The following is a 12345-nucleotide window of genomic DNA, read 5'->3' on the forward strand; positions in this document are numbered from 1 at the left end:
TGCCAGGAACTTTACTGGTGCTTCACTGGTACAGAAAGCGCTGAAGAATAATGTAGCGGCATTATCAGGAGGTAGAATCTATAACCCGTTCATGTTTCGGTACACCTAGTGAAAGGGAGCCCATGATTGTGAAATCACTCCCCCTGTTGTGTTGTCTATGTGTTAGGATTGAAACTTCGCCACACGTGAGGTGGTGTGTTAAGAATGAGTCCCACATTGATGGGGGAAGGGAGCTTGCATAGGCTTGTAAGATGTTGGACTACTTCCCATATTGCCAAATGGTTTTATGGTGGGAGCTTGCACGAGCTTGTAAGAGGTTGGACTACTTCCCATATTGTCAAATGGTTTTATGGTGAAATCTTAACTTCTTCACAACAACCTCATTGATTGGTTGAAAAATGAAAGGGAGTTACTTGTTTCCGTTGCAAAGCAACCTCATTGTTTGGTTGAAAAAAGAAAGAGAGTTACTCGTTTCTGTAGCAAAGCTTGAGGTCATGAAAGAGGGGTTGTCTCAAGTCAAGGATGTGCTGACTCCTAGAAGCATAGGACACAAGGAAGTCCGGCATCAAGAAAGCCTAGTGCAGAAGAAGTTGACCAAGACATTGGGTCATTCATCCCAGTGCTTGTTCACACTTCTGTTTTTTTACCTCTATGGGCATGTTAGAGATATTGAAGTGGATGTACGCGGTGGGGTTTATAGATGTGGTAGTGAGAATGATTTATGCTTGTGCATGGGAAGGATTGTGCACTTGGGCTTTTCGAGTTTGTATGGGAAACAGCAGGGATGAAAGGAGCTTTGCAACTGCAAGGCCATATATGGTGGGGCTGAGGCCAGAGTGGTTACATATAGAGGAGACTCATTTTTTGTACACAGGATTCATGTTTAAGCAACGAGTGTCTTACAATGTGAGCTCAAATATCAGAGGCTGTTTTGTGATTCATTGATCAGTGAAGAATTCATCGAAGTCGGGGTTGTTGTGGAGAACTAGCAAGAATTGGAGAAGTTGTTGCAGCAACTACGATGAGTTTAACTCAGTATGTTCTAGGAGTTCTTAACATCACTCGACAACAGACTGATCATTTCATGTTCATCAGTTTCCTTGGTCATGAACAAACTACAATCCAGTAATAATAACAGGTGATGCCGAAAGTAAGAGATTAGACACACTGTTTGAATGGAAGTTGACTGCAGCGACCACAACAATAAAAAGTAGAGAGTATGGAGATTGAAAGAGTATTGTTTCAACATTGCCTTGCGCTTCTGTGTTATGCAGTGATGTCTTTACTAAGATCAGTAAAGTGATGCTTAAAGCAACATTTTAATGGAAATCTTCACTTCTTGTGGAAAAAATACAACCAACATAAAATCCACAATTCAATACTTTATTTTGTTGGAACACCTATTACACTCACTTCAAGGAAACCTGAGATTGCTAATGCAAACTCTGTACTCTCAAAGACTAGGCTAGACTTGTAAGGATACGGAGGATACGGTGAAGGAGAGACTTGCAAATCCTCCGGAGAAGGAGACACTTGCGGTCGTTGGTGCTTAAGCAGTAGATTTGATAGAGCACACAGTTTGTATGAAAGTGAGTATGAGGAGAATAACAGCTGCAACAACAGAAATAATCGTCCAAGGCGAGTTAAAATAATTTTGTCTCAAATTTGCCATCCATTTGTGCCTGGGAGTTCTGCAGTAGTTGTTCAGATCTTCACAAAGAATGGCATAATAGTGGTTGCTAACGATGACCCTAGTGCCAAGGTCATGGAGCAAAGTAGATATCTTCTTGGTATCACCTAGCCAATTTTCAATAATTCCATTCTCAACAAGCAATTCCACATCCCTTGGGGTTTTCACGAGACGCTTCATGAGGAAAACATAATTAGTTAGGTAATTTGCCTCTTTAGTATGGCATTGTTCAAAAGCAAGTAGATTTCTGACTGTCATATTTGTGGTATCATTTATTGTTATCTTCGGAATTTCAAGGATCCCACCAGAGAATTTTATGTCAAATAAGCTGTGGTCGGTTCCTGCCTTAAACTTGACTCCAGCCTGGAGTAGCTCTGTGATGTTGGGTGCGGCTGTGGTTTTAAATTTCTTTATGGCTTTTGATTTCAACGGTAGGTACAGAATTCTTATCAGATCAACAAAATGTTGTACTTCTACTCCAGAAGAACATATTTTGTCAAAATTGTCTTCTTTTTCCCTGCTATAGATTACGCCTTTGATAAAAAAATAGGAAATTTTAAGTAACGAAGGCTGCTGATTCGCAGAAGAAAAGGTTGTGTTGAAAAGAACCTGAAGAATGAAGAATGGCAGCTGATTTTCAAGCAACCGCAAGTCTGGACGCACATCCCGCTTCATCATTGGTTTGTTAAAAATGTAATCATCTTCACCTCGAAAATTTACAGAATAGTTCCTCAATAAGAACTCAATGACGAAGGCAGCATCCACTAAAACAATTCTTACAAATTGATCACTGCTAAACTCAATGGATTCTGCATAAAAACCTCGCAACCTTCCCTCTTGCTCCTTTATCATTTGTATATAATCAAAGAAGCTTACCCCAGTTCGACTTAGAAAATGTCGCAGGTACCTTTTTTTGTGCTCTTCCATGGCTTTTAAGTATTCCTTGCCATGGTGAAGTGGGCCTATGGAGATTACTTGAGGTGTGTATGCTTTCTCATTTCCCTGCCGTAGTCGCTCAGGAACTCTATAGATGCACCGCAAAGGGGACAGGGGTAACAAGTTACGCAACTCCTCGAGTCATGGATCATAGGGGTTCTCTATGTCATTTAGAGCTTCATTGATTCCTTCCATTTTACCGCCTAATATCGTTATCTGCTTTGATTCAAATATTTCATTATGCACACATTCCACTAAAATACTTCGAGCAAACTTCTGTAATAAACAAAAAAACCCCGCCATATGCCTTCAAAGTTCATATGAACCCTGACGAGCCATGGAAAAGTAGAAAAGGGAATCGAACTCAAAATCATGCTACTGTATTGCATGCCGAAACCTTAAGGCGTAAATTGACTCTAAATTTTCAATAAAAACAGACCGAGACTAATTAAAATTTCCTAGTTCGACTGAGCTGCATGCACGTAATACGCTCGTTCTTGATAAATAAAGTTGTAATATCAAAAAGATTGAACAGAAAAAAGAAAACCTTTGCTTCAAGAAGAAAAGATCGATGTGCGGCAGCGAAGGATACAAACCATGAGAAAAGATAAAGAACTGAAAAGAAAAATACAGAGGAAGTGAAGCCGCACCTGCTAATGCTATGCAAGAAAAACCAAGTTTGTGGTTTTCCTTTGTAGCTGATCGTCAGAAAGTATATGTACCTGTTACAGATGAATCAATATTTGCAGCAGTAGTCACTAGGTCTAGTCTCTCTTTTGTTTTCCTCCTCTATGATAAGGATGGCGGTGGAGCATTTTATGGAGGATGTTTGGTTCGGTGGTGCAAGTTTTCTTCAGCTCTACGTACTTAATTTGGAGAGAGTTTCAAGCAGTTTGAAATGTGCTGCTTTTAAACATCTGCTGCTTTTAAGAATTTGATTAAACATTCTTCCTACAATTACTAGCCTCTCCACACGCACTAGCGTGCGTGCGAGAGACATTTTTGTATCACGGGTGCTACGCGCCCCTAAAAGTGTATTGTATTATTCTCTTTCATTGTAATTGTTAAGATATCTTTTAAATGTATTGTTAAGATATCTTATAAATAACATCTTTTTAATGCCATATTACACGATTTGCCATTATGATGTACCTTTAATTAATTAATAATTATCATGGTAATATCCCAAATCTCCTAAAATGTAGTAGATTAGTTTTAAAAATCTTAACACATCAAACCTGATCTAATTATGCTTCTAACGTGCATTTTATTCCTAACTGGACACCATACAAGTAACTAACGTGCTATCTTCTTCTACAACCATTAGCAATTTTTTCATGTCATTGCTTTCCTCGATCGGCCGATCAAACCCTCTTTCGTTCTCCCTTGTTGGTCATATTCATTTCCTTCATATTTCATTTTATGCACACCAAGATTTGAGTATCCATATCAAAGGGTATGCTTTTTGTTTTAGCACACTTTTTACCCATCTTTCCATCTTTTTCACGTATCATGGTACATTTGGGAAATAGAATTTAGTGGTACATTTTCTTTTAAAGGATAATTTGGTATGTTTCAAACCGATATATTGATACGTTTTAAGTTAGAATGGGTACGTTTCAATTTAGCATCGGTACCTTTCAAGTGTTTCAAGGTGAAATTGGTACGTTTCAATTTAGCATCGGTACGTTTCAAGTTGTTATTGGTATGTTTCAAATTGACCTGAATATGTTTCAAATTGATTTCAATTTAAAATTCACATTTATATATAGGTACGTTTCAATTTAGCATTGATACATTTCAAGTTGTTATTGAATGTTTCAAGGTGAAATGGGTACGTTTCAATTTAGCACCGGTACGTTTCAAGTTGTTATTGGTATGTTTCAAATTGACCTGAATACGTTTCAAATTGATTTCAATTTAAAATTCACATTTATATATCTCATGCCGAATAGCACTAATCTCAATCTAAAGACTCCAAACTCATCCTTTTTATCAACAACTTTTATATTTCAATAATAATTTTATGATGTGAACGAGCCAACAAAAGAGTAATAAACCCTGACACCAAAAAAAATTACAAATTTCAAAGTTTATAGATAGTATTGGTGATTTAGTTAATAGCCATTAATAATATCCCTAAAAAAAAGGTATAAATCCTGACAAGCCAAAAAAATTCCCCTTATCAACTAAAAGGATAAAGTGGGAAATGTCATTTTTATTTTAAAAAAATAAACTAATGACATGTAAATAAAATAAATTTAAAAATGATTAGGTGGACACTAGTTAAAATGTCTTAATCAAAATTTTAAAAGAAAAAAATGTTTAATAAAAATTATGTAAAAAAGAGTGGGGGATTCTAATTTTTTTTTCTTCATATAATCATTAACGAATGACGCAAGTATGATTGAACTGTCATTACTCAAATCCCAAACGCAACCGATTCGACTTTGGTTTTCAAGCTCTCATTATTCAGCCCACAGTTAAGTAACTTAAAGTTAGCGAAATTAAAACTTAAATTGCTGAAGAATAAGTTTTTGTAATGTTGTGAACGTTATATCATCAATATTTGATTGATATCTAATTTTGATTATCTCGCAATTGAGCATTGATCCTCATCATTTTAACCAATTTCCCATAAAGTTTCTACTTAAGACCAAACATGGATTAATTAACTACTCAATACGTTGAGATTATACTTCATCTCTATGGGCTTATTTTAGGCCATTACTCGACCCAAGTCAAATTCAAATCCAAGTCGGTCTCTATAATTAGTCCAAGTCAAGCTAATCTTGTGTATAAAATGTGCCCTAAAACTTGTGATAATCTAGGTACAATTGTATACAGGGATTGCAATGATTTTTTTTTTTTTGGGTAAAAAAAAGTTTGGGAGGAGGTTGGTTATTCCCACCACCCGTTGTAAGGCATACTCACAACCTCGAGCCAAAAGAACCTACGCGCGACACCTAACTACCAGTTGTTATCGGTATGAATTTACGTAGAAATTTACACATCCAAGGACGAAGCCAGAGATCTACATGGATGGGGGCATCTTTAAACAACAAAATGAGTCAAAATGACAAATTAAAAAGCTCAAGAATATACTAAATAAAACACTTATATATTAGTTCATAAGGTTTTTCATACAACATATCACAATATCCATCGATGCGTTTTTATGTTTTGAAACTGTTGCATAATAACCTCATTACCAATACCATAAAACATCTCTTTCTACAAAAATAACCATGTTATCATTTATCCATTAGTCTCTCATACAATTTCACAATCTATCTTCATAAATTTTATGGCCGAAAATGCTCTGAGCCTAAGGTGGCTCTGTCCGTGTACACATCACGCAACAATGAGAACTGCTGGCAACAAGATTCAAACCTTGATGGGGCGACACACAATACATGGAGCTTACCAACAGAGCCAACCCTCGTTGGCATGCCTTGGTGATTTTGTATAGACATGCCGTTGATAAAATGTGCAACAAGCTTTACCAGCAAAGATTATATTCCACAAAAAAAGAACATGAGAACACATCAGGAGTGGTCATAATTTGATACCACTATGCAACCACTCTTCTTTGTCTGTAGACTTACACGTATATGAGCAAAATACACAAATCCATGAACATCAGATTGATGCAACTGAATATATAGAAGCTTGCAAAATAATTTATTTTGAAGCACAGAGTTTAAATGAAATGGTCGTCGTTCATGCTTAAAGTTAAAGGGACAGATTTAATAGAGCACATTGTTTGTATGAGAGTAAGTATGAGGAGAGAAACATCACCAACAACAGAAATAATCGACCTAAGGCATGTTAAAATAATTTTGAATCAAATACGCCATTCATTTGTATCTTCGAGTTCAACAAATAATTGGTCAGGTCAACACTTACCCCTCTAAAGGGTATCATGTCATTTCACATTTGTAGGTAGACGAGTCACAGAAACTTTTCCAGGGCAGCAAGATTACTACTTGCAACGTGCGCTTGCAGTAAAGACATGCTTTCCATATTAATGGAAACCTGCCATATTGTATTTAAAACTCATGGAAGTTGAATCTTGACCTTTGTACTTGGAGTAAGGATACATGCTCCCACTTGGATACAGGAAATATTTTGATCACCATTCTCCAATGATGGCATGCTCACTATTCTCTTTATAATTGTAACGTACACTTGCAGTAAAGACATGCTTTACATACTAATGGAAACCTGCCATATTGTATTTAAAACTCATGGAAGTTGAATCTTGACCTTTGTACATGGAGTAAGGATACATGCTCCCACTTGGATACATGGAATATTTTGATCACCATTCTCAGGGGATGTCGATGCTCACTACTCTATTTATCATTGTTGCATGAATTTAAATTTTAAAAATATATGTAGTTGATAAACACAAAATTCAAAACTTAAACTCATTTAGTGGTAATAAGTTGAGTGATGAGTATTACCAATATTTGAGAGTAGGATGCAAAAATGCACTCCTCCCTCCTCGATTTGGGACCCACACCGTTGACATTGCTTCAACATATCCTGCCTACCGTAAATGATATGGCACTTGACAAAAACTTTAAGGACCCCTCTCTCACCAGAGTCCAAACCAAACCAATAAATTGTCCCATTTTTCAATCATGTTGAGTCATCTACCACCAATCTTGACAAAGTGAAAAATTCCAACTATATAAATTTGACACACAATTGACATCATACATTCCTAGTCCATACATAATCATTGATGTTTTTTTCAATTAATTCTAAACTTAACTCTCATTCGTAAGGTTTGAACGTGTAAACTCACTAGAATCTAAAGAAAATAAAGTGGAAGATTAAACGCCATTAAACACACAATGATCAGTAAAATGTATATTTTTTCTTCAAAATTGACATAATCATATAATAATATCAGCAGAAAAGTATGAGTCCAATGGTCCAGTTTAGACTTGTAAAGTTGAAAATGTATCATTTTTCATTTTGTAGACTTGAAATGTTGGTCTGTTTCTTCCATTGCATTGTCAAGTCTCTCGATCCTTCCTCCGGCTCAAAGTTGTCCGCTGCTTTTCACTGGTATAACACCCCCCCTTCCTCCCTCCTCTCTCTCTCTCTCTCTCTCTCTCTCTCTCTCTCAGTTCAGTGTTGCATGCAAAGTTTATATGTTTTCTTTGGTGTTGTAATAATATTTTTTTTGTTATGTCTTTAATCCTTTTGGACAATAATGGGGGGATTATGTTTAAAGTGGGAATGTGATAGATTCGGTTTCTGAACCTTCTAGATTCTGTGATTTGATTAGTTGTGTTGCTCTTCAATCTCCGAACTTTAAAATTAATCCTACCTACATTTTGCAGTAGCAATGGGAGATTGGAACTTCATTCATTTGAACCATTTCACGGGCGTCATATTTTTGTCTGTTATTCTTCTCGCTTCCGAAACTTGCCTGGCTCTTGTTCGAAATTTTGGCACAATTAATCCGCCGTTTCAAGGGGCCCAGATAAATTGGATCGATAATGGCGGGTTGTTTCTCTTGTCTAACCGGTCCGAATTCGGTTTTGGCTTCAAAAGATTCGAAACTAGTCCCCAAGATCGATTATTTCTGCTTGTTATTGTTCACATGGACAGTTCGAGGGTAGTCTGGACCGGGAATAGGGGTTCCCCGGTTTTAAATTCTGATAAATTTGTGTTTGATGCTAAGAGTGGTGTGTTCTTGCAAAGCGACGGAGGTGTGGTTTGGTCTGCAGATACTGGTGGCAAAAGAGTATCTGCAATAGAGTTGCAGGACTCTGGAAATTTGGTTTTGCATGGTGATGACGGTGGAGTAGTTTGGCAGAGTTTTAGCCATCCAACTGATACCCTGTTATGGAACCAGGAATATACGGAAGGAATGAAGCTGGTAAGCAATCCTAGCTCCAACAACTTGAGTTGTATTCTTCACATCAAGTCTGGAGACTTAGTTCTTTCAGCAGGTTACCAAACACCACAGCCGTATTGGTCTATGGAGAAAGAAAGCCGTAAAACAATCAACAAAGACGGTGGTGTAGTCACTTCAGCTACTATCAGTGAAAATTCATGGAAGTTCTTTGATCGGTCCAAAGCGTTGCTATGGCAATTTATTTTCTCAAGCAATATTGATTCAAATGCCACATGGATTGCAGTTTTAGGAAGTGATGGATTTATCTCTTTCTACAATCTTAGAGGGTCAATTGATCCTTCAGGAACAAAAATACCAAGCGATTCGTGCAGCACACCAGAACCTTGTGATTCATACTTCGAGTGTTTTAGTAACAAGAACTGCCAGTGCCCTTCAGGTCTCAGCTCGCGTCGTAATTGCAAGGCGGGGGTTGTCTCCTCATGTGATCCTTCAAGGGGTTCTACAGAGCTTGTAAATGCTGGGGACGGGCTCTATTATTTTGCGTTGGGATATATTCCACCTTCTTCAAAAACTGATTTGAACGGTTGCCAAACGTCTTGCCTTGGCAACTGTTCGTGTGTTGCTCTGTTCTTCCAAAACAGTACAAGAAATTGTTTTCTGTTTGACAAATTAGGTAGCTTCCAAAATTCTGACAAGGGCTCTGGCTTTGTTTCTTATATTAAAGTCTTGAGGGATGGAAGCAGTGGTACCGGGGGGAGCAGAAGCAGCAAGAAGCGCTTCCCTTATGTTGTGATCATAGCCATCTCGACCGTACTTGCAATTATTTGTGGCTTACTTTATATGGGATGCCGATACTACTGGAAGAAGAGAAAATCGCCAGAGTCTCCTACGGAGACATCAGAAGAAGGAAATTTCTTTGAAAATTTGACTGGGAAGCCCATCCGTTTCAGTTACAAAGATCTTCAAACTGCAACTAATAACTTCTCGGTGAAGCTAGGGCAAGGAGGTTTTGGCTCGGTTTACCAAGGGATTCTCCCAGATGGGACTCGACTTGCTGTGAAGAAGTTGGAAGGCATTGGTCAGGGACAGAAAGAGTTTCAAGCTGAAGTTACCATCATTGGCAGTATCCATCATCTGCACTTGGTTCGGCTCAGGGGCTTCTGCGCAGAAGGAAGCCATCGACTTCTTGCTTACGATTACATGGCAAATGGTTCTCTTGATAAATGGATTTTCAAAAAATACAACAAAGAATCCCTGTTGGATTGGGAGACAAGGTTCAATATAGCATTGTGTACAGCTAAAGGACTAGCTTATCTCCACGAAGATTGCGATTCAAAGATCGTTCACTGTGACATAAAACCTGAAAATGTTCTCCTAGACGATAATTACCTTGCCAAAGTCGCTGACTTTGGTTTGGCAAAGCTAATGACTAGGGGGCAGAGCCATGTTTTCACAACACTAAGAGGAACCCGGGGTTACCTTGCACCAGAGTGGATCAACAACTCCCCTATATCAGAGAAGATCGATGTGTATAGCTATGGAATGCTGTTGCTAGAGGTCATTGGTGGGAGAAAGAACTATGACCGGACAGAAACTTCTGAAGAGTCAAATTTTCCATCCTATGCCTTCAAGATGTTGGGAGAAGGAAAACTGAAGGATATCGTTGATACAAAGTTAGGGATAGATAAAGGCGACAAGAGGGTTGAGACAGCCATTATGGTTGCACTATGGTGCATACAGGAAGATATGTCTTTGAGACCATCGATGACTAAGGTTGTCCAGATGCTTGAAGGCCTCCTTCCTGTTCCTCAGCCTCCAACCTCCGCCGCAAGGGGATCTCAACTTTATACAGACGTCTTTAAATCAGACAACAATTCTGCAGTGTGCCTTTCAGGCCCAAGATAAAATTTGTTGAACATGAGAGACGTGTAAGATATATTCCATACATGAGTGATAAAATAATGCCTAGTCCAGTGTATTTAGATACTATGTTTTAGTTTAGGCGCTTGTACGATGTGTTTTTCCTATGCCACATAGATTGCATTTCATTATTTGTACCTGTAGCTCCATATTCAACAAATCTAACTTTGCTCACATGGTTAGAGATTTGCTTTGAGGAATTAAGAGACCACATTTTACCATGCACTTCTCTAATTGAGATATGCACACCAATATGGTCATTAATCTCACGCATAGACAAGCTACTGCAAATTAACAAGTACATATAGTGCATAATAGAAATTAAATGGGAAAGAAGATGGAGGAATTAAATGGGAAACTAAGGAGTACCTAACTTAGTGTTGATGCTTTGTGAGCACATCGGAAATAATTGAACACACCGTTAGTATGAGTATGATGATAATAATATTGGTAATGACAGAAATAGTTGTCCAAGGCGTGTGGAAATATTTTTGCTTCAGATTTGCCTTCCATTTGTTCCACGGCTTTTGTTAGTAGTTGTTTAGCTCCTTTGGAAGAGTAGCAAAATAAAATCTTTCTTTGTCCAACACAACACCTTTGCCAAGGTTGTTAACCAGAGTAGACACCTCATTTTTGTCACCAAGCATATTTTCAACAATTATGTGGGTTAGATCTTCACCAACTCCTCTTTACCTTAACAACTAATTGTCTAACCCACTAACGTTATTGTTGTACTAAAGTTTTTTCATGTGGTCAGATGCATAAGAGTAGAAAATATAATGCTAATTATTTTCAGGAACAAGAGGAAAATCTTCGTAAGCGAACGTACGGTACATAAGAAAGCTTTCGCATTATACATACTGATGTGAAAGTTTGTCTATATATAGTTGTTTCTTTTGCAATGGGTCTAGCTACTTGCATGTGAAATTCTAACAACTCTTTTGACAGAATACTTTATAGATGAGAAATTAAGCAGAAATAAGCACAAACCCTAAAACAAACCGTACAGCTCTTATTAGCAACGGGGTTTACAAATGTCTACAATACAAAGATGAATCTCACTAGGGACAAACCAGACAAACAAATAAAACAAGAAAATACTACGTAAAGGATAGGGAAAAAATGGCGAATTAAGGATTGATACTTAATTAATGACAGAGATAATAGAACACGCTGTTTGTATGATAGTGAGTTCGATGAGAAAACCAGCTGCAAAGACAGAAATCATTGCCCAACGTGTGTTCAAATACTTTTGTTTCAAGCTTGCCTTTATTTTTGACCAAGAGAAATGGGGAAGAAAATGGATTGTTGCTATTGCGAATGACTCCAGAGTCGAGAAGTTCTTTCTGCTTTCTGAGAGTGGGTAACGATATGGGCGTACGTTGATGGGTTATGTATTGGGAAGCAGGGGTATTTTATGGTTGACTTGACTCTGAGGTGGGAGTCTGAGAAGAGTGGTGAAAAGGCGGGAGTATTGATAAAAGGAATAGTATTGCGGGATGGATATTAGTGGGTGGGTTAAAAAAGGGACAAGGATTGTCTACCCTCTTATTTTTGGTGCCCTTCCATGCCCTCCTGTTTTGTGTGATCACGATTAAACCACGTTAATATTTTATATTATTTTTTTATAGAAATAATAAGATAAAAGTAAATAGTAATATAAAATGTTGACGTGGCTTAACCGTGACCACACAAACAGGAGGGCATGGAAGGGCACCAAAAATAAGAGGGTAGACAATCCTTGTCCTAAAAAAAGAGGTGTCGGTGGGAAAAAGGTGTGGTGTGGTAATCATTGTCGTTGGACAAGACTGTGGTGGGGTAGTGAGGTTGTTAGGAGGAGACGTGGGCGGTGGAGAAAAATGGGAGTTGTTGGTGGGATAATCGGCTGTAAGTGGAGGTGGGGAATATTGAGGTTTAA

At 37.9% G+C, this 12345-nt stretch overlaps 3 protein-coding genes and 2 pseudogenes across 5 annotated transcripts in view; 2 read left to right on the forward strand and 3 right to left on the reverse strand.

Annotated features, from left to right (window-relative positions):
• Positions 1–3369, reverse strand: part of LOC126603268 (UPF0481 protein At3g47200-like) — a 92411-nt gene extending 89042 nt beyond the window's left edge. The window contains exon 1 of the mRNA XM_050270063.1: positions 3277–3369. The gene's annotated coding sequence lies outside the window, so the exon portion shown is untranslated. The remainder of the gene's footprint in view (positions 1–3276) is intronic.
• Positions 381–1012, forward strand: LOC126603280 (uncharacterized; annotated as a pseudogene).
• LOC126603272 (UPF0481 protein At3g47200-like) lies at positions 1295–2882 on the reverse strand (annotated as a pseudogene).
• A 4118-nt stretch (positions 3370–7487) lies between the features above and the next one.
• Positions 7488–10627, forward strand: LOC126603267 (G-type lectin S-receptor-like serine/threonine-protein kinase SD2-5). Of its 2 annotated transcripts, none has more exons than XM_050270057.1 (2): positions 7488–7708; positions 7987–10627. In XM_050270057.1, the coding sequence occupies exon 2, from the start codon at positions 7992–7994 to the stop codon at positions 10410–10412; it is 2421 nt and encodes an 806-aa protein (XP_050126014.1). In that variant the 5' UTR covers positions 7488–7708; positions 7987–7991; the 3' UTR covers positions 10413–10627. The 2 variants fall into 2 exon arrangements, with proteins under 2 accessions (XP_050126014.1, XP_050126015.1); XM_050270058.1 differs by having other exon boundaries at positions 7990–10627.
• A 311-nt stretch (positions 10628–10938) lies between these two features.
• The window catches only part of LOC126603271 (UPF0481 protein At3g47200-like), a 92535-nt gene continuing 91128 nt past the window's right edge, over positions 10939–12345 (reverse strand). The window contains exon 3 of one of the 2 annotated variants that reach the window (XM_050270080.1): positions 10939–11022. In XM_050270080.1, the coding sequence (XP_050126037.1) occupies positions 10958–11022 (65 nt within the window). In that variant the 3' untranslated portion in view covers positions 10939–10957. The remainder of the gene's footprint in view (positions 11023–12345) is intronic. The other variant, XM_050270079.1, reaches the window with a different exon arrangement.

The sequence above is a fragment of the Malus sylvestris genome, chromosome 15, assembly GCF_916048215.2.
Source record: "Malus sylvestris chromosome 15, drMalSylv7.2, whole genome shotgun sequence".
NCBI lineage: Eukaryota > Viridiplantae > Streptophyta > Magnoliopsida > Rosales > Rosaceae > Malus > Malus sylvestris.

What these genes read in the sequence shown, in the direction of transcription:
- LOC126603267 (XM_050270057.1), top strand. Translation starts at nt 7,992, where the DNA reads ATGGGAGATTGGAACTTCATTCATTTGAACCATTTCACGGGCGTCATA.